This window comes from Vidua chalybeata, chromosome 27 (genome assembly GCF_026979565.1).
Source record: "Vidua chalybeata isolate OUT-0048 chromosome 27, bVidCha1 merged haplotype, whole genome shotgun sequence".
Classification (NCBI taxonomy): Eukaryota; Metazoa; Chordata; class Aves; order Passeriformes; family Viduidae; genus Vidua; species Vidua chalybeata.
Genome location: NC_071556.1, coordinates 5,924,263 through 5,946,398, shown reverse-complemented (window position 1 = coordinate 5,946,398; position 22,136 = coordinate 5,924,263). Strand labels below are relative to the sequence as shown.

Sequence of the window (22,136 nt, the reverse complement as noted above, 5' to 3'; positions counted from 1 at the left end):
AGAAGGCACAAAGTCCCAGCAGGCCCTCGAGAGAGGTGAGCAGACAAAGCCCTCCAGGGAGAGAGTTGAGCGAGGGAATTCTGCTTTGTGCCATCAGATGAGGAAGGAGGATGGGCCCTCCAAGGAAAACTCACCAGGTACTGAGGCTGGAAAACCACCCACAGGGCAAAAATCTGCAGCAGGACTCGTTTCCAAGGCAGAACCCTCTGCAGTACTGTGGCTCCACAGGGACTGAGACATCAGCAGTGAAGATCCACATTCCACCCTCAACACACCTATTCTCGGAGGTTTTTTCAATAAGCAAATGGCAAAGAAAAACACCTTTTCCTTGGCACAAATGCAGCTCTGGCAGGGTCTGCAGTCACAAATGGGGCTCCCAGGAGGAGCTGGAGCATGTGCTGGGCTCTCCCTGTTCCCAGGACCATCTCACCTCCCAGTGGAGGCTACAAGCAGCACTTCCCTGAGAGCCAGCAGAACGTCCTGCAGGGACTACGGTGACAACAGAATTTGGTTTCTGTGGGCAGCAGGCTCAGGGTAGAGAAAGGCTGAGGGTTCTCAAGGCTGCTTTTCTCTGAATTTACTGTATTTAAGGGCAGGCTCTGCTGGCCCGTGGGGCAGATGCTCCACATGTGTGGAGTGAAGAGGTCAAATTAATTTCTGAAATGTCTTAATTAGCAACTTGTTGTGTGACCTTGACTGAACCACTATGTCCTGCCTGAGCCAATCAAGGACTCGCAATCTGTGCAACCTTTGGAAGAGCAGGTGGATTATTTCCTCTTCCTTTGCTGTCAGTGGGGCAAAATGCAGACATGAGAGACCTGTGCTGCCGGAGGAAGTGGGAAGACGGTGCAGACACCCAGGGCTGCTGCATTGATTTTGCAAGACCACAGCAGTGTAATCACCAAGGGGAAGATAAACCACTGCAGAACCACCACCTGGAATGTTCCCAACCTGTCCGAGGGGAGAGGCAATCCCGCTCCCCACAATTCACCCAGGAACACGTGTGCTGACAGACAGGAACAAGGAAAGCAGGATTATTCCAGCTCTCACATCTGACTTATCCCCTTCCAGCCAAGCCCAGGGAGTCACTGTGCTGGGGAACTTTCTGCACCCCCTGACTCAGACCAACTCTGCTTTGAATTAAAGCATCTATTTTCAACCATGTCCCCATGGTCTGCTATTGGATTCTATTACCAGCACTTTTAAAAGCACTGAGCATTTCAGACCGGCTTTTCCCGCTTTTGTTGGCTTTGGCAAGGGAGGAGGCAGAGAATGGTGCCTGCCAAGACCCTCAGAAGGCAGATGTCCACCCCTCCTGCCAGGAGTGGACATTGCTGCTTGGAGGCAGCAACACAGATGAAAACTACCAAGACTAGAATGGGGAATATCTGAGCCCTCCAGGCTCTTTTACCCCTTTCCCCAGGGCCACAGGCATCTGAGGGGGCTCCTGCAATAATAAACTATACCTCAAAAGCTGAATTATACCTCCCCTCCTCCAGGGAACCAGCTCAGGGTAAATCAACTGGAGCACCCAAGCCTTTGGTTAGTGCACAGTGAGTTGTTATAGCCACAACCTTCTCTTTCCCTACCCCAGGCCTGCAGGATGTGTCAGCTATCTCACCCAGAGGGGTTGTAAAGGGTTATTTATTACATCAGCCCAAACCCCAAACCTGCAGTGCAGAAACAAAGACATGAGCTCGCAAAGCCACTTGTTCTCCCAAGGCCAAGAGCCAGGTAACTGCCTGCAAATGGGTTTTAATGTCTGTGTTCCCTGTAGACATAACTCCAGGACAGCAACAGAAGTTCCAGGATGTTTCTTATTCCAGGAAACTCTTTGTTTCAGCCACAACCAAGTGTTCCATATAATTTAATAACTGTTGCATTGATTTCTCCTAAATCACCATAGCTCTGTGCTCTGCAGCACTTCTAAAAATTAATACTTTCTTTAAGAGCAGGTTCATTTCTCCTCCTGCTTTAACAGGGAAGATTAACAGGAGACTGCAAGGGGCTGGTGGTGAGGAGAGGGCTGGTTTATGATTAACATGTGTGGTCAGGAGCCCCCATCCAGCACAGCAGATCAAACAAGGCCGTAACTGCATCTTTACAGTATTACTGAAGGTGACTCTGCCTGGGAGCAGGCAATTCCTCCTGGCCCACAGGATAAATCCATCTGGCTTGACCTCCTCCCTCCAGCCCAAGCACGACCCACGTTTTAAGAAGGGGACCAGAGTTCGTCCCAAAGCACTTATACCCAGAGCTGCTTCACTGAGGGGAGAAGGAGGATCTGCAGAGTCCTCTGCACACCCAGCATGTCCCCAGGTCCACCTTCCCCTAGAGCTGCTCCCCCTCCCAGGTTTATTTCTCAGGGCACATGAAGTCAGCAGAGGAGGTTTCTGTGTGTTCAGCAAAGTCCTGTTCTACAGCCACAAGTCACACAAAATTAGGCAAAGGGAACACAGACTGCCAGCAAAGGTAATCAGAGATAACAAAGAGCTCAGAGGAATTAGGCAGAGTCTGTGTTTCAATTAATTCTAAACTGACCAGGGCAATGAAGTAAAGAAAAATCTGTGGTGGCCAAGACCATAGCAGGGATGCTCTCCTAGAGCAGGGTGCTTTGACTCTGTAAGGGTCTGGGGACAGACACAGTTCACAGGGACAACACAGGCCAGAGGATAAGTCAAACCCTCCTGGATTCAATGTTTTATTATGGCAATTAACAGCTCTCATCATCAGTGTCACAAGACAGCACCACCACAGCCACAGTGCCTTTGCAGAACTGCTGCCCATGAGTGCCAGATCCCAACTCAGCAGCACTGGGACTGCAGGAATAACCAGCAGGAAGGGAGGGAAGCTATAGAAACAAACCCTGCTTCTCTCAGGACTGTGATTTGTAAGGACACGTGGGCAGTCCGTAGACTTTTCCGTAAGGAGATGGCACCATGTGGTTGGGATGAGACTTTGGCTGAAGACAAGAGTTCCCAAGACCAGAAATGCTGTCAGACCCAACGTGGCCTCCCAGAACTATTTTCTGAACCTCCACTCAAGCCACTTGTTTATATAAAAAATGCCAACAGATCAGCAAGGATGAATCACCCAGGAGCAAGCCAGAACCCTATTGTGGAGGAAACAAGTTCAAGTTCACATCAGGCAGTTCTGGCCACGCAGCAAAGCACCTTCCCTGCTCAGCAAGGTGAATGGCTCAACCACAGAGAAACTCCCAGAGCCATTAGAAAATGTGGCAATTCCCACTCTCAGTATCCCTGGGTCAGCAAAGCCTTTGCACTTTGCAGGACCACGATTCCCAAAACAAAACATGGAAGGATGATGAGAGGAAATGCCAATGCCAGAGGAAAAAGCACCAGAACTCCCACTCTCTGAACTCTATGGCACATGGATAATCACTGCCACCAATAGAAAGGGTTTGCTACACAAATGCCTCAATCATTTGCTTTTTAGACCTTTCAAATCCTTCTTCATTATTCCTCAAAATTCTGGATTGTGCTACAGGAGCAAAGCCAAGAGAACAGCCTGTATCCATGTGTGGAGGCAGCAAAAGTCCTCACACGAGCACCTGATCCATTTTGCCTGCCCAAGAACCACAGATTGGATCAGGAATCTCTTACCTGCACCTGCAGCAGACTCCTCATGTTGCCCCTTGGGCTCCACTCTGTGTGGCACGGTTGGACCAGCCCTTGCCACTCCTACCATGGCAGCAGGAAAGTTTGGAAGAGACAGGTACTTTCCTGTACAGCCACCTGGAAAGATGGAACCACTCAGCTGCTCTCACCCCTCATGGAAGGCATGTTTCAGCTTCCCAAGGCAAATGTTAATATTTAACAATTTGGTGTCTGGGACAATGAGAAATCAGTAAAGTGGAAAACATTGCTGGAAAAAGGGCTGGAAAAGCTTCAGGAAACTCCCAGATGGCTCCAGACTGATGCCACTGTCTTCAGTTCGAGACCTGTTGCTCCACCAGAGCCAGGCTCCAACTCTGACTCCTGTGAGCAGATCTGCAGCTTTTGTCTGGATGAGCAATGTCTGACAGCTCAGAGACCCCTGGGGTTTATCCATGGCTTCCATGTCAGTGCTTAGTGCATCCTACTCCGAGCGAGCACCAGGAGAGACCATGCAGGGTGCTCTAAAGTCCAAAGCTGAGTGTTCAAGAATGCTGACCTGGCTCCATACTGCAGAATGAGCTGTTAGAGGATGACTGGAGCCTGAAATTTCTCTTCCAGAGACAGCCCCACAGGTGAAATAACCGAGCGTCCCTTGGCTCCAGGGAACTCCAAACACACCCTAGCCCTCAGAGGTACCAACTCCAGCAGGGAACTTCAGCTTGGAAAACAGAGCTCCAACAAAGCCTGGTCCACTGTTCCTCAGTTTCAGCACACACAGGGTGACACATCACTATCCTGTTACCTGTGGAATCTCCAGGGACCAGAGCATGGGTTCACAGACAAACCATGGAACAGGACAGGAGAGCACCATAAAGCTGCTCTGCTCCTCGTGGGAGCACATGGCACTACCTGGCAATACAAGACCCCAATGAAGGAATTGGTTTGTCTGTGTTAGGTTCAGAGGACACTTTGCTGTGTCCATACTGGGGGCAGAACATCTACAGGCACACTGCAATAGGTGCAGTCTCACCACAGAAAGAAAGAGTCCAAACAAAAGCCCATTTGCCTAAAATCAACTCACTTCCATCCATGGCTTCCTCTCCCAAAGGATGAGAGCAGCACAAGAATTATTTCTTGCTCTGGGAATCATTTGAGGTCATTCATGCTTGCTTTGTCTCAGAGCCTCCTGCTCTTTTCTCACCCAGTCAACACAAAGCATCTCCTTTCACAGAGAACCTCCAAAAATCTGCTCCTCCAAGTTGGCTGAGATCAATTTCTGTGATGCAGCAGGGAAGGAAGCTGACTGACCACTGAGATACTAGAAAATACATAAGTTAAAGAAATAATTAAGCCCTTTTCCCGTTGAACCCATCAGCCAAACCCCACCAGACCTGGAGGTGAGACCTATGGCAGGGACCCCTCTCCCCTTCCCATCACAGCCCGGTAAATGGTCTCACAAGTTGATGAGATCACCTTTCTGCCTCGTTCCTCCCACAATTAATTCTGCAGGAGGCAGAGATCAATGCTCCTGTGATTCAATTATTTATCTGATTTAATCCAGGCAGAAAACCCTGACCAGCAGCTGCCCAGTGGCTGCCCAGGTAGGTCCCTGACGTAAAGGACGGGGAGCTGGATGGGGGGACCACACCAGTGGCCACCCCAAAAAGCACAAATCCCCAGCACCTGCACATCCAAACCTGCAGAAATCAAAGTCCCGAGGAGGGATAAATCCACTCTTTAGCCACGCCAAGAATCCAAAAACATAACGGGGGGGGAATTAACACACACACTGGCAGACACCAATGTCTGTATTAATTCCTAGAAAGGATATAGCCTGTCCCTTCTTTATCCCAAAGCCAGCTCTCTCATATCAACTACTTGCAATTTTTACTGACTGATCTTACAGTAAGATGTTGCCAAAAGCCAGTGCAACGTTCCAAAGCCTCCATGGAAAGAGCTCCTTTCCACCCAGAGAGATCCCCAAGGTGAGGGAGGTCTGGGTTCCCAGAGACACTGAGCGACTCGGGGTCACTGTTCATTCCTCCCACACTTCAGTTCTGCAAAAACTGACCTGGCTCCACTCTTGGAATGCTGGACAATGAGTTGATGTAATCCCTAAATATTCACTATTCAGGAATCCACCACTTGTAACCAGTGAGGAAGTACATGCAGCACAAGAGCATTTTGGGAGGGAAATAACCAAAGAGTCTGAAGCATGTTCAGTTCACACTCTGGGACCCTCCCAGCACTGCCAGGGTTTATGCCAAACACCCCTTTAAAAGACAGAAGCTGTTTTACCACAGAGAAGCTCCTACCAAACCACGGACACATTTCAAATTCCTGGTATCAGAGGACTGATCCCAACTGCACACAATTCCTCTCTGGGGCTGGACAAATTTATCACCCATCTCTTCATTTTCCCTAAGTAAGGCAACACTGAAAAGCAATCCCCAGCACTCCAAAGCCCCATTTTTTCCCCAAAGACATCAGGAACTCTGCACTTACCTGAGGAAAATCCCCATTTTTTGGTAAGAAGTCAGTGGGGTCCACAGCTGCATAGTTTGTATCTAAGAAATGTGGTCTGCTGATGGAATCCATATAAAAATCCTGAGGGGGGCTAAAATATTGCCTGTAAGGAAATGGGAAAAGCAGTTACTCCCTGTCAGTCCCCAGCACTTCTCAGGTCACTTCAGCCTCTGACAGCAGTGAAGCTAAAACTTCAGGATGTCACATATAGGAGAGGGATATTACTGGATATTATCCAGAAGAGAGATGGCAAAATAATACCTCTACCAGTTCTATCCCACCTCCCAAACTCAGCAGTTTAAGAACTTACAGCAGTTTAAGAACACTGAATTAAGAATATAATTCTTGGCAATATGGGTAGACCAAGAAGGACTTAAAAGATAACAATGGTCTGCAGTACCTAATATTTCAGCCCTGATGACAAAGCAAAATGAAGCCCTGGGATGTCCCAGCATGATGGGTGTGGTGGACCTGCCAGTCACACTATGTAAGGACATGAGCTGCAGGGAAACATCACACCTGAATGCCAGTTTAGGCCACAAAACCCCCAAAATAGCCCCACAAATCAGCTCTGACAGGGAAACACCCCTGTTAACCCACCCGGACAGGGGTTCACCACTCACAGACCCCAAAGGCAGGTCAGAATGGAGGGGTTGGTGACTGGGAAACACAGACAGAGCTGTTACCCAGAGAGAGGAACTAGGGATGTGACTGGTGTGAGTTCAAAAGATCAAGATCTGTGCTCAGCTAACAAGGGAGCAAAGCAGAGATCCTGCCTGCTCCACCTGGGCAGGGCCATGCCAGCTTCCTCCTGCTCCCTGCACCCAGCATCCGTTTCCTCCAGGCAGCCTGGGGCAAAAACAGCACAAGAGCAGCCAATTTCCTTCCTCCTGCCCAGGAGCAGCCCCTAGCCTCTGCTCCACGCCACCTCCTGGTTTGTACAAGCCCTTTCCCTCTCCTGCAGGAGCAAAGAATGTGCTTCGTAATCCTTCCCGTAAGGGGCCGTGCTCCTGCTTGGGCGATTGCCACGACACCCTCAGCACCGGGGCCACGGGACATCCACCCCGGCTGCATGGTTTCCTCTTGTGGGGAGCTGGGCGTTCTCCCTGATGCCCAAAGAACCCACGGCCAGAAACTTGAACAGGGTCCTGGGAGAGGGAGAAACAGAGTTTGAAGAGAACTTCTGCCCAGGAGCTGGGAATTCCAAGCTGCCAAAGGATTATTAAGCAATTAAGGTGCCATGTGTGGCCAGCAGCTTGCTAACACACTCGGTGAACATTTACATGTGGATTTATGTGCAAACACAGTTATCTCCTCTGACAAATACATTTTTCCTGCTCATTTCCCATCACTAAAGACAAAACCCTCAAAAACAAACAGCTCCTTCCTCTTTTCCTTTTTTTTTTTTTCTTTTCTGTGCTGCCACGGCTTTACCTGCTGCAGAGACACCTGAGACCCTGTGTGAACACAACCTGCACATCCCAGCTCCCACAGTCCAGCCCTGATTGTTGGCTCTTCGTAATCCATCCAAGGAAATTAAAATCTGGGCATAAATTCAGGGAATAAATGTATTTCCACAAAGGAAAATTCTGGTTTAAAAGGCTTTCAAGCCAAGGCTGCTGTGGTCTTGCCGTCTCTCACACGAGGACACAGCTTGGCCAGCATCAAGGAACTAATCAAGGAATAGGAAAACTATTTTTACTGGAAAAGTGAACACCCGCTCCTGTTCCCCTGGCACTTTGTGGCCTGGACAAGGGTCAGTCAAGGTAATGAGAAAGAGAGCAAGAGAGCTCCAACTTCCCTGGCCTACTGTGGAATGACCAGCTCTGCTTGATATTTTGTTACTCTTAATCTTTGTCTTCCAATCTGCCCATGTGAGATGCACTTGGTTCCTGCAGTTTGCAGGGAGAGCCCACAGCAGCTCCGGGCACTGCTCCGAAATCCTCCTTGGAAAGCCCCAAAATCCCTTCAGTACCTTTGGAGCTGGGCTTTACCTTCCCTTGACTCAAAACTCAAAGCTGTTTCCTCTCATTTGCAGGGCTGGCACAGAGCCATTGATAAGTTCGCTTGAAATAAACTGACAAAAACACTTTAACTAGAAGAATCAGGTCAGTGACCCTGTCACAGCCGAGGTACGAACACAGCCCACAGCAAACTGCCCTGTCCCCACCTGCTCAGCCTCTCCAGGGCTTAGTTCCTGGTAAACTCCTCCACGGAAGCTACTGTGGGTCAGCAGCTTCCCTCAGATACTGAGGGGGTTCACTGGACAACCAAAAACTGTTCCAGAAAGGAAATTTATGCTGGTTTAATCACACCAGCTGCCCAAAGAGGAATGCTCCGTTGCAATTCCACTGCATTCCAGCTGCTCATCCGTGACCCAATGCATCCAAAGCCCTTCTGGGCCCACAGTGCCACTTTTCTGAGACCTCCCATGTGTTTTTTGGCCAGGCTCCATTCTCTGTCCTCCACTCAGAGATGCAAACTTCTCATCTCAAGCCAATGGAAGATCAGGGAGAGCTGGGAGGTTGCAGGCTGCCTCGGCACTAGCCTGGCACTGTCCTTCCTCATCAGACAAAAATTCATGCTTTTCAGAGCCTGCTTTACTATTTCAGCAAGCAATGCTCCATGCAAAGGTGGAAAAGGGCATAAAAACAGCAAGAAAAGGGGTCGTGTAAACTGGGGACAAAGCTTTGCTGCAGCTGTGTGACACCTCATCCAACGGCACAACTGGGCTGCCCCAGATCCCCCCCAGCCCGGAATGTGCTGAGCCTCCAGCAGCAAGGCAAGCTGAGCTCTGCAGGGATAATTTCCTCAGAAAAGAGCTGAGCTGCTGCTCTTCAGAGCTCTGAACCTCCCTGGTTCTTTTAAGGAGGTTTAATACACTGTTGACATTTGTCAGGTTAAGAAAATCTGAACCCAAGAGGCCGCGTTTGGGGTCTTCTAAAAAAATTCCCTAGCATGAAAGTGAACTCCTGAAAGGAAACAGGAAAAACCTGCTTCAGGATAAAAAGGTGTTGCTATGAGAATAAGCCCTGTCCAAACACAGCCACTTGCAAATGAGATTTCTCTGCAATGATTCTGAAGAAAAACGTGCACCACCTCTAATGCCAGCTGCATTCTTCCATGTTACAGCATGGGCTACAATTACAACTGCCTTTAAAATCCCACTTTTCAATGTTTCCATTCCTTCCAGGATTCCTACCTGTAACCCCCTCACTCTAAATCCACCTAAAACAGTGTCAGTGCCATTTTTAAATACAAAAAGCACAGACTTTTTTTTTAATGTGAAATGTAGATATGGAAGATCTCACCTGAAAGGTGATTTTTACACCTCCTGAGGTATGAAGAACAGGAAGCTAAAGGTGCAGCCTTGGCTAAATCATTCCCTAGCAAATCTTTACTACAATGGGCCTCATTTCCAGAATTAACTCCAGCAAAGGCAGCAAGTCCAGGTTTGTGTCAGACACAGGCATGTCCTTGCAGGATCGGGCCGTAATGTTCCCGGCAGCGCTGGTACGAGCGGCACCGAGCAGGAAGAGAGTGAGGGGCAAAACCAGAACAAATAGTCAAGAGGAAAAAAAAAAAAACCAAAAAAACACACCAATGCAATAGATAAACACAATCTAATCTTGTGGTTCAATGCAGCAAAACAGAAATTCTGTTATAGCTCTCCAGAGAATTCACAACATGTAATTTACAGGAATCCTGCTCAAAAAGCACAGCCCCTTCCAATCAGCCAGGCTGGCCAAAAGCAAAGGGCCTGAACGGATCTGAGAAGTCTCCTGTTCTCCTGTGGGGAGGAGCTGGCACAGCCCAGCTCCCTCAGCACCTGTGGAGCAGCTTCTGGTACCCTCTCATGGGGAACTGCTCTGTCCATCCACCCCGTGCTGCCGGGCAGCTCCTGCCGTGGCCAGAGGAGACTGGGGCCACCGGGGCAGCAGGACCACCACAGGGACATGAGTCCCCTCATCCTCCTGACAGAGGGGCTGATCCTCGCTGCTCCTATCTGCCTGGAACTCACACTCTCACAGGGAGGGATCCCACCATGAAGATGCCAAAATCCCTTTAGGAGGGAGGTTACATTAAATCCCCAGTTGAATGCCAGGCACCGGGAACATAGTTGTTAGCTCAGGATGTCAAATTCTGCTTCTTTTTCTCCTTCCTCCCACCTGTGACCTAGATAAAGAACACATCCTGTGTATCCATGTCATTCTCTGGATTCACAGAGACCAAAGAAGCCATGGATCGGCCTCCAAATCCCCAGCTCCACCAGAGTCCCCATCCAAGGCACTCAGTGATGGCACAAGGCCACTTTATGTTGTCCAAACATTTGTCATATCCCACCTTGTGATCCAGGATAAAGGTTCATTGTAAAGGGAAAATGGAAAACAAAATTTTTCAGTACATAACATGACATGGCTGTTAGTGTCAGTCACTTCCAGTGACATGGCAAAGGATTTTAACATGACCTAAAACCTAATACCCGGTATAGGTAACATCTTCCTCCACATCTGTGCAAAGCTAGAGGCTGCCCAGTGTTCACTCAGTTGGATCTGTTAAGAATTCCATTAGTGTTACAAATCCAGGCTAAAACAAAGCTGTTTCTCCCTTACTGCAGCCTCCAGGTTTAACAAAAAAACAAAGGTTTTTTCCATTTTTAAAAACAAAAAGCTGTTTGCTGCTGTTCCCAAGCTGCAGCAGTGTCTGAAATGCCACAAGATCAGTGTGTGATGCAATTATTTCTCCATCAGATCGTGAAATAAAGTAAACAGGGAAAGCAGCAAAGAAACAGTTGAATCACGGGGTGTGCAAGAACAGAGGGGATTAGACAAAGGAGAACAGCACTCACTGGTTTTCACTTGGGAAAGATGAGGTTGGGAAAGAGACTGGGTAGCAGCTACTCCATGAGTCGGCGGCCAGCATGGAATTCTGCAACCAGAAGGCACAACAGTTAGAGCAGCAGAAGCCTGGGACCATTTCCTGGGGCTGCAGAGACAAGGGCAGGCCCATGGCTTCCCTCCCTCAGTATTTCCCAGAGGCAGAGGTGGCTCCTTGTCTCTCGAGCCGGACTCCAGTTTCAGCTTTGGAACCTACTCCCCTACCACTGTCCCCAGATGGTCACCAGGGTCAGTCCCCTTCGCCAGCCCTTTCACAGGACACTATGAAGGGACAAGAGGAAATAGCATCAAGCTGTGCCACGAGATGTTCAAGTTGGACATCAGGAGGAATTTATTTGTGGAAAGGGTAGTCAGGCATTGGCACGGGCTGCCCAGGGAGGTGGTGGAGTCCCCATCCCTGGAGGTGTCCAAGGAAGGACTGGATGTGGCACATCCCACAAGGTGGGAATCAGTCATAGATTGAACTTGATGACCTTGAATGTCCTTTCCAACCTCAGTGATTCCATGAGTCTATGATTCAGTCTCTGTGGGATGTCAGCACCAACCCAATAACCTGAAATTGGCCGGCAGAGGTCACACCCAAAAATGTCCTTTTGTGCCTTTTGTCTTCCCACTTCCCTGAACAGTCTCCAATTAGCTCAGGTCTTAGCTCAGGTCATACCAATAAAATCAGGGAGAGAACACAGTATCTTCTTACTCAGCTTCAGCAGCCTTTATCCTGGTTTTTTTTGTGCCCAAAGCAATGAAACCTTGTACTTGAAGCAAAAGGAACTTGGGCCTCGCTTGAACCTCTGTGTCCCTGCATGTGACACATTCCAGAGTTTGAAACAGAAAGAGAAAACTCCAGGAACACATCAGCTATTTTGGGACAGGGCTTGCTTTTTGCCCTGTTGGACAAATGCATCAGGGACCTGGTCTGGTTTTAGCAGCTATATCAGGACAAATACAACTTATTTATCTCTGCTGCTCTGGAAACAGATAGCTGGACCTGGGCACAGATTCACACATCTGGAAGAGATGTGCTGGGGTAGGAACAAGGTCTGCAATCCTGGGCAGATTCTCTCAGTCTCTTCAGTCCTTCCTCAAGGAGTCCTTCCTCAGGGAGTCCAGCCAGCAGCTTTCAGAGAGGCATTGTTTTAATCACAGCCCTGCTTTTCCCTCCTCACTTCAATCCTGCAACCCCCTGCACAGCTGCCTGGGAAGTCTGGAAATTGCTGCTGTAAACACAGACCCGGACTCCCAGGATCTACCAGGCTCTGCCCAGACCCCTCCTAGGCACAGCCTCCCCCTCCCCAGGATCTGCAGGGCCTCACCTCCACATCTGGCACGACGAGCTGGGAGCGGAGGCCGGGGATGCCGCGGACGACATCACCCGGCTGCTGGTGCTGCGGGAAGCTGTTCCCCCCATCCATGGTGGGGTGAGAGCATCAGCCCGTGTCCTGCCTCATGGAGTCCTCGGGAGGGTGGGACAGGCTGTGGAGTGAGTGGTGGAAGCGTCTTTAACTGTGCTCTTCAACCTGCACCATGTCCTGGGCCGGGAAAGAAAGGCACGTTTAGGTTTTGTGAAAGGGGAGTTGGGGAAAAAAAAACACTTGTAAGCTTAAACATAGCTTAGAGATGAGCAAACAGCCACCAGCCTGCTGCTGCCTCTTCAGAAAAGAGAGGGTTTTATGGTAAACAGAGCTCTCCATTACCACCACACCTGGAATTCACCCAGGCTGGAACTGGAACACACCCCTCCTGCCTTTCACACGGCAGGAGCCCCACAGCTCCCTAAGATCATCTGGGCTGCTGTACAGACAGCTGGGCTCAGCCTGAGGAATTTGCTTATCTAATGTACAAGAAGACTCTGCACATGTGTGTAAACTCATGGTAATCAATTCCCCCAAACTGCCTGTTTTCATGAAAATATGTTCTGGAGATGAGACACTGCTGAGCCAGCAGTTAACCCTCATCTCCCAGCCCGTGGTACACTGGGGTCTCCCCAGCTCCAAGGCAGATGTTTCTGTGCACCAAGACCTTTCCCACACCAGTCAAACCCAACAATACCTTGTTACTCATTTGAAATTAATAGCATTAATGCCACAAATTCCTGAATTTATCAGCTTCTGGCACTTTCCCTTTTGCCAGCAAAAGGGGATCCAATGCAGGAGCATTGTCCTGGCAGGATTAACCCCACAGTAACACCCTGCCTTCAGTGCAGCTTCTCAGTCAAAACCTCCAAACTGATTAATTTTCTTCTAAATTCTCCATAATCCCACAGAAAACCAATTTCCAACTGGATTTAATGGATTAAAATAAAAAAAAAAAAAAAGATGGTGAAAGCAACCTATACAACCAGAGGAGCCAGAAAAAAGCATCCACAATGTCTTTACTTCCACTGAATCTTTCTTTGCTGCTTCCTCCCTTCCCTGACCCTCTCCAGAAGCTGAGTAAATCAAAGTGGCCAAAATCTCTGGATGGAGCAGTCCAGCCACACACAACACCTACAGAGCACAGACAAAAGCTGTAATTTAAAAGAGCCACCTCTGATCATTCAGGAGACACTATTTGCTACAAGGAATATTTTTGAAAAGCCATTTCTGACTCCGAGGCCCTTTAAAAACAAGTGACCTTGTGGTGGACAAAATGACTGCGGCATTTGCAATGGAAAGTGAAATTAAAGTGACCCTTTCTGCCTTCCCGTGTGCCACAGCTGTGCCAGCAAGCACCCTCTGGGTAGGGCTCATGTGGGGGCTGCAGGGACCAGCCAAGACCCTGCAACCAGGACCCCAGAGCCTGGACACCAATCCTACGGTGGAGTCACACACAAAGCCCTCAAGTGCCAAGGATGTTCTGTGTGAAAAGCAGAGTTCAACAGTCACATCCCACCTACGGAATGCTGTGTAGAGCTCCTAAAGGGATTATTTGGGTTTTGGTTTTCTTGTAGGGAGAAGGTCATCCTTTTCTATTTTGCAAAGATTCCCTTCAACTCCTGCTCAGCTTTACTCAAGCCAGGGCTGAGTTTTCCTGATCTCAGGGTCAATGTCACCAACTGCTCTGTGTCTATAAAACCCTGTGACTCTTCCTTACACCAGACTTCAGGGGTTTTGCTGCTTTTCTTTTTTTTTTTTTTCCTCTCCCCTACTTGCAACAGCTTTTGAGAGGAAATTAGCAGCAGTGATTCTCGTAAGAACCATAGCAAATATAGAGCTTTACTTATATATCCAAAGGAACTTAGGAAGGGTAGAATCAATATCAGTATCCCTCCGTGCCTGCTCTGCATTAGCTCATTTCTCACACCACCAGATCTCACTGGTGGACCCCTCTGCAGAGTAGAGGCTGCCTCTAAAGCAGCACCAGTTCCCTAGGAAAACTGTACAACAGATCACACCCCACTGGCAAAACAAAGGAAAACTGCTTAGCAAGAAAGCTGGAATGCTCTGGGCCTTGGTTTGAGGGGGCTGTAGTGCAAGTGCAAAATACACCCAAGCATTGAAAACGGGGGGAAAAGAGGCACCAAGAGACTACTCTACAGCTGGCACCATTCCAGCCATGCTTCAATCCTGGAGGATGCTGAGGGAACTCCTCACCCCAGGAGAGAGACACCAGCAGTTACTGGACAGCCCAAAATTCAACCTGCACATGCCAAATCTTTGTGCTGCAAAATGAGCTCCTGGTGATGAACATGGAGGCTGACCCAGCTCTTACTCTGAACTCACACTCCAGTGCCAGGGGCTGCTGTCCAGTTTACACTCCCAAATTCAAAGAAAAAAACTAAATAAAACACTCACTAAATCCAGAGTCAGAGACTTGCACGAGCCTGAGGACAGCAGGACAACACCCAGCACGAGAACAGAGAAGTGGAAACAGCCCTTGGTTTGTGCCTATCCCGCCATCCTCCAGGCAGCCACATCACGGAAAACCATAAAAACCAGCAAGTTCCAAAGTGCTTCCACTTCCACATCCCATCCTGCTGCTGTGACAGTAAACACTGATAACATAGAAGCCCACATGCATGAGGGAACCGCTACAGCAAACTTTTAAAGTGTTTTTCCACCACTTCTCTTACCAAACATACTCCGACCAAGCAGCAGCTTCCGCTGTTATGGCAAATCCCCAGAGACGAGGCTCCCGGTCCCAGCACTCGTGTTGGGAGAGGAAAGCCCAGCCCTCAACAGCAGCACACAGAGACCATTCCCAGCTTCAGCCACTTCAGTCACGTTTCCCTGCAGCAGCGCTATGGAAGAGCAGCGATCCCCCAGATCCAGAGGGAGTGCACGACCCTAAAAATCCCACTGGACATTTTCCTTCCTGGCCGGGCAGCCCAGGTTTGAAAGTGAAAGCAGCTCCCTGCACAGGATGACGAAGCCCCTGAGTGATTTCATCCTATCACTGAGCTCCAGAACAGTTTCAATATTCCAAACAGTTCGCTTAAAGGTTTGCTGTCAGTACAGGGACTAAGGAGCAGCTCCAGCCTGGAATTCCTCTGGAATTCATCATGTCTAGAGGTTACAGAACACAACTTTCAGCTTCTAACAGCTTGAGCTTTATAGGCATTTCTCAGACCAGCACTCCAGCAGGAAAATTCCAATTGGGAACACAAAAAGTACTGCTGTGCTGTAACCAGGATGGACAGAGCCAGGAGTAAGGGCTTGGATCACTGATAACTGCGATCAGGAGAGGTGAAAACAACCCAGTAAATGCAGCCAGCACTTCCTCCTGTTGCGTTCCACCCTTTGTTGGTGTATTTTAAATCAACTCAGTTAAAGGAACACAGCCAGAAACCCAGAGACATTCCTGGAGCAGTGGGAGCTAAACCTGCCAGTCATGAATTGCCACGTGCTGGGAACAACAAAAAAACCTTGGGAATGTGATCCTGTTCTTCCTCCTGCTCAGGGTTCAGTTCCCCTCACTCTGCCCACCCCTACAGAGCAGAGGTGGAGCCCCAAAGTGTCCCCACGTTGCTCCCTCCACCCACTCATGAGTCCCCAGCACGGGCACCCACCGAAGCTGCAGCTGGAGGGAATTCTGCAGGATACAGTCTGGATATAATGGCCCCAAAGAAATGGGAAGTCAACCCTACGGAACTCTGAATAGCCAGTTTTACTTCTCAAGCACCCGGGCACCTTCAAGTTCCTCTTTCATGCTTCTTCTTGACGTATTTTTGGGAAGTTTAGACCAAACAAGCAGATGGGAATAGGACTTAGTCCCATCACCAACACAAAGGAGAACACCAGAGCGGAAAACGTCTATTATGGGTGATGAAAATGGAATCACTTCAGGGCATCCTAAGCCAGCACTTGGAGCTACCCTTATCTCCTGAATGCTTTGAGCATGGAAAAGGCTCCTGGGACACAAGCATTGCAGCCCTGCAGCTGGGCACAGCACTGCCAGGCTCCAGGGCAAATCCCGGCATCACCTAGGCACCACAAGTCAATACAGAGCTGCAGCGTGGAACAATCCATGCGACCAATTAACTGTGGGAATTAGTCTGTAAGGAAAGGGAAGAAAAATCTGGATCATTCCAGAGATTCTTGCAAGAGCTGTGGCAGTGCAGGCAAAAGAACAAACCTGCTCTCCAAGGACAGCAGAGTTTCTACAAGGAAGAGCTTGATGCTTCAAGCAGTACTTGTTGCTCCTCATCTGACACTCAGACCATACAAGGAAAAACCAATCAAATACAGCTTTTTGGAGGGAAAAGTCCCCTTTAGGAGAAAATATTAACTGCCTCCCACAGGTAAATTCCACCTATCCTTGCTTTTCCACCTGGGAGAACACATAGGACTACTTCTGGACAGGGCAAAAATGCCTCCCAGACACCACCCAGGCTCTGCCAAGGAACTCGTCACATTCCTGTGTAAATCCATACAGCATCACCCTCACACATCCAGCACCAACATTCGCAAACCACAAACACATCCCTGCAAGGCAGAGCTAGGGCTGAGGCAGTGGCTCAGACACCGGGTCCATGGAATATTCCCAAAAACAGGGCTTTGGGCATCCCCCAGCATGAGGCAGAGCCTGAGCAGGGCACTCAGAGCGCTGGGGCTGCTCCCCTTCCACAAAGAATTTGGCTAAGCAAGGTCGGAAGCCAAGAAAATGCAGGTCCCAGATTCTTTACACTTTTTCCCCAGTTTGTCTCCCAAGAGACACTTGGGAGAAACCCTCTGGACCTGAGCAGGTCCCAACATTCTGTTTCACACACAGCCACTCATGGTAGAAAAACCACTTCAGGACATCAAAGCCAACTCCCCTACAGATTAGGGCAGTCTTAAGGCAGACTCAACATGCACCTGCTCCATGAGAGGCATGTGTTCACTTTGATCACACCCACACTTATGCAGACCTCGATTGTGTAACCAAAAAAGACTTAAGAGTTTTATGTTTTAAACAGAAAAATGTCTCAGGAGAGTATAAATCTCCCAATTAGGCACGGAAGGCTTTCCTGAAGGATCCAGACTCTCATGGCAACAAGTCACAGCGCGGTTTGCTCCTGTGCAGAGACCTCCCTGCAACAGTTGAACAAGACAGGTACAGGCTTATTTTAGGGAAATGGGGGTGTAAACATCCAAAAAACAGACCTTCATCAAATAAAGAGCTTTTGGTAGAGACAGCAGAGCTCAGGCTTCCAAAAGCTCCAGCTGGCAGCTTATGGAGCTCTGCAAAACCTGGCAGTGCTGCATGGGACACACAGCACTCCCAACCCCACAGCAACAGTATTAGCACATCATTTTCCACTTAAACATTCCCACCACCCGTCGCTCTTGGTTCAGCCATTCCCGCGTGGCTCAGGACGAGCTCAACGCTTGGATGACACTGCCACCGTGCCTGCCTGAAGCCCCCTGGCTTCGCCTGCCCGGCCGAGGCACGGTCAGCTGCAGGGGACTCTCCCCTGTGTCTAGAGGAGATTCGGGGAGCGGCTAAGACAGAGCGCTTCGCTGTCTGCCGTGTATGGAGGAGAGGCGGCGTCCGAGGAAGTAATGAGGGAGTCGACTCAAGGCCGGGGAAAAAGTCTCAGGTTTAATGGAAGCTCCGGGGAAGCTCCGAATGCCATTGTCCCCGCGGCCGAAAGTGCCCTCGAGGCTCTCGCAATTGTCTTCAGTACCGGGGCGGTGACAAAGGGAAAGGGACGCCCACCACCCAATGGGGGGATTCGGGGAGGGACAGACAGACACACACAAACCAATGGGGGAAGTTCAAGGGAGGCACCCCTGGCCCTCGTCCACTCACTGGATGCCCAAGGTGGAATATTCTGGGAGAGTGGGATGAGGAGCAGACTGATGGACAGGGTGCCAGGGAGGGGACAGGGGAATGACTGAGCATTTTCAGGGAGATCGGCATTGAGGGAAAGGTGGGGAAGCTCGGGGTGGAACCATTGGGAGAAAATGAGAGGTGAAGGGGCAAACCATTACAGAACTGTTAGAGAGATATAAAAACACAATACAACATGACACGAGGATGATGTGCAGCAGGAACAGCCTCAAAGAGGCACAGCCAACCACAGCCAACACCCTCCTGCCCTCCAGACTCACCCCAGGGCCAGTGCACGGACCCGAAAACCCTCCGGGGGTTTGGATCCCAGCTTTGGGATGCCAGTGCTGAACCTGCAGGACCTGCCCTGCCCAGCCTATCTCATTTTCACTGTAAATCAAGCCTGCTAAGGGGGAGCCACAGTCCTTACACTGGTACGGTTACTCTGAGGAGTTTTAGACCTGGCACTAGTATTTAATAAGGTGAAGCCTCTGGTATCAGCCCAATTAATGGTCTGACAGCAGTGGTTCCGTATTGCAGAGACTCTGAATTGGGCCAGTACGGGCTGCACCACAGCAGAAGCTCGGTGCACGACAGATTCATGGCTCCACACTGACAGAGAGGAAGTTTGGATCAGATATTAGGAAATCCTTCCCTGTGAGGATGCTGAGGCTCTGGCACAGGTTGCCCAGAGAAGCTGTGGCTGCCCCATCCCTGGAAGTTGGAACCGTGGAACCCAAGGCCAGGTTGGATGGGGCTTGGAGCACGCTGGGATAGTGGAAAGTGTCCCTAACCATGGCAGGAGGTGGAACCGAATGAGCTTTTGAGGTCCTTCCAACCCAAACCATTCCATGATTCTGTGATTACTGTGCAGTTTCCACAGTGCTCCGTGGAAAAGCAGCTGAAGAGGGAGTCAGAAACACGAGGGTTCTCTGGCTGTGGCCACCCGGGCTGTACCGGGGCAATTCCCTATCCGGACCCGGCTCGCACAGCGTTGGAGGGTTCTGGGCTTTGCTGGGATCGCAGTTACAGAGGCTCCGCAGCATCTCCGGCTTTCTCCGATGCAGACACGCACTGCCGGTGCCGGCACAGCCCCGAGCGGTCCCCGCCGAGCCCCCCCGGCCCCGCTCCACACGCGGGACGGACACGCGTGGGGGACACGGCTGGCTACAGCGCGGCGGGAGCGGGGCCGGCGCTGCCGTCTCCACAGGCTGCTCCGGGCCCGGCCCGAGCCCCGCAGCCCCCGGACTCCCAGCGGCACCGACCGACGGCTCCTGGGACAGGCCCGGCCGGGGGCCACGTCCCCACCGAACCCCCCAGCCCGGCCCGAGCGGGCCCGCGGCCCCCGCCCACGGAGAGATCGGGACGGGGGGAGGAAGCCGCGGGCCCCGGGGGGAGCGAGCGGGCGGCGCTTACCTGTGTCCGGTGGTCGCGGCGGGTGCCGGGGGGTCCCGGGGACTCCGGGGCTCAGGCTCCCGCCCGGCCGCCGCCGCTCGGCGCCGCTTCCGGGTCCGCCATGTTGGAAGGGCCACAGAGCTTCCGGGAAAAGGGGAGGTGGCGACCGAGCGAGAACCGGGAGTGGGCAGCGGGGAACGGGAGAACCGGGCCCGGGGACAGCGGGGAACGGGAGAACCGGGAGTGGGCAGCGGGGAACGGGAGAACCGGGAGTGGGCAGCGGGGAACGAGAGAACCGGGCCCGGGGGCAGCGGGGAACGGGAGAACCGGGAGTGGGCAGCGGGGAACGGGAGAACCGGGCCCGGGGGCAGCGGGGAACGGGAGAACCGGGCCCGGGGGCAGCGGGGAACGGGAGAACCGGGCCCGGGGGCAGCGGGGAACGAGAGAACCGGGCCCGGGGGCAGCGGGGAACGGGAGAACCGGGCAGAAGGAACCCCCGAGGCAGAAGGAGCCTCCGGGGCCGCCTCCCCCCGCCCGGCCCCTCGCCCTCGTTCAGGAGCGGGCGCTGCCCCCGGAGCGGCGCGTCCTGGCCCACACCCGGCCCGGGGGCTCCTGTGGGTGCCGGCACGGCCCGTTCCCACAGGCTTTGCATCGGTGCGGATCCAGAGCGCTCGCCTTTCGTCACACATCCATCCCTCCATCCACCCATCCATCCCTCCCCATCCATCTCGGGATGGGATGGAAATGGGAGGCAAACCAAAGTCCTGGAGCAGCCTTGGCTGCACACACCATCAGCACCATCAGTCTCTGCAGCCCGAGCGGAGTATGTCCCGTCTTTTTCCTCTCAAAAGAAAAGGAAATGCCGCACTTCTTTCTCCCTGCAGGACCGGGGCAGCAGCTCAACCCACAGAAGACACAAGAGAGCTGGAAACACTCAAACCCTGAGCAGCTTCCAAGGATCCTGCCCACTCCCATGCCACGAGTCCTGCTGTAGGAATTAAATTAATCACATGCTGCTCTGACCATCCCAGGCTCCTCACTCGTTTTCCCCACACTGGGCCTTTTAATATTTTTAATTTCCCATTGCTTGCGTTGAATTCATGCCACCTTTGCAGTCCCAGGGTAAGAACAAAATCCTGAGGGGTCACACAAAAGCCTCCAGGATGGGTCTGTTTTTACACCAGCACAGCAGCAGCCAGAGGGAACCGATTTATCCCCAAGAAGGGAAGTACTGGCAGATGGGAACCACATTAACACCGGGTCCTTGGGAATACTGGGTGTGTGCCAGAGGCAAAGGGGGAACCAGGAAGTTCTGTGACAGTCTCCTTCTCCCCCTGCTAATCCTGCTTCTCCCATCCTTCATTCATCTGCATATAGTAATTAATCAAGGCAATCCTGCCACATCTTCCAACATCCTTCTTACAGGGATCCTTCTATTAAATCCCCCCCAGCTCTTTATTTGGTGTTACACAAATACAAATAAATAAACACAGTGGGAGAACACACAGGGATCCATCCAGCATCGAACCAGTCTCCTCCTAGAACCACCAAACCCGGATTTCTCCTTCCACCCCAGCCCAGATCCCAAGACAGGCAAGGAAGCAGAAGTGATGCTGAGCTGGGAGCACTGGGGCTGTCCTGTGCCTGTACTGGTGGGAGATGAGGGGACATGGCTGAGTTGTGTCCTGGTCTGTTTGCCCCTTTACGGGAGCAATGTCCCTGGAAAACAGCCTGGCTTCTCCAGGAACAGCCCTTCCTGGGCAGCTGGTCCCTGTAAGACACCCAGTCTCAGGAAACTGGGACAAAGACGGGAGTTTTTGGGCCCTGATCCCATGGGCTCAGCTGCAGAGCAGCTCCACATTGGGGTGTGCCCGGCTGCTGTCACCCACTGACACTTCCTGTTTCTTCCCAGAGCCTGGAAATCCCCTGACTTTCCGTGGGGTGAGGGCTGTGGAGCCATGCCACCAGCTGGCCCTGTGCCCCCGGAGCTGCAGGAAGAGGCAGCCAGGGGACAGACCCTGCCCTGTGCAGGGTCCTGGCAGTGTGGGGCTGGCACTGGGGCCATGCAGGGGGCAGGGATGGGACCTGGCAGGAACCATGCTGGGGTGCCAGGGTCCCACAAAACCATCCCATGTCTGAATAAACTCTTCTGTGCCCCCTTGGCCAGGTTGTGGGGCTATGGAGGGTGAGGGGACAGCTCCTGCAGTGCTCCATGTGCCACAAGCTTGGCAGGTGTCAGCCAGTTCCCCCAGCTTGTGACCTCCTCACTGGAGGGGACGATGCTGGTGCAAATATTTGGGAAAGCACAAGAGCCTCTGGCTTTGCCTGATGCACCCACAGCCCCAGTGGGGGACAGGGCCGAGGGGCTCGGGGATACCTGGGAACACCCCATGTGAGTTCTTGGCTTGCCCCGCTCCTGTGGCCCATTCCTGGAGAGTCAAGGAGGATTTTGCCTTTCAGGGGGGAT

The 22,136-nt window shown here is 51.5% G+C and overlaps 1 protein-coding gene and 1 long non-coding RNA gene across 13 annotated transcripts in view; one reads left to right on the top strand and one right to left on the bottom strand.

Annotated features, from left to right (window-relative positions):
* SBNO2 (strawberry notch homolog 2) overlaps positions 1–22,136 on the bottom strand; it is a 51,554-nt gene that overhangs the window by 27,923 nt on the left and 1,495 nt on the right. For 9 of the 12 annotated variants that reach the window (XR_008434974.1, XM_053965594.1, XM_053965593.1 and 6 more), the window contains 3 exons: positions 12,355–12,570; positions 10,993–11,072; positions 6,123–6,246 (listed from right to left, as the gene is read on the bottom strand). Coding sequence is in view for 11 of the 12 variants with exons in the window: in XM_053965594.1 (XP_053821569.1) it covers positions 6,123–6,246; positions 10,993–11,072; positions 12,355–12,453 (303 nt within the window). In the remaining variant the exon portion in view is untranslated. Of the gene's footprint in view, positions 1–4,698; positions 4,936–6,122; positions 6,247–10,992; positions 11,073–12,354; positions 12,571–15,092; positions 15,215–19,690; positions 19,793–22,136 lie in introns of those variants that run through there. The other 3 variants (XM_053965595.1, XM_053965596.1, XM_053965598.1) reach the window with 3 other exon arrangements.
* On the top strand, positions 20,206–20,694 carry LOC128800456 (uncharacterized). The gene is made up of 2 exons (XR_008434976.1): positions 20,206–20,323; positions 20,554–20,694. It is a non-coding gene; the product is annotated as an uncharacterized LOC128800456 (long non-coding RNA).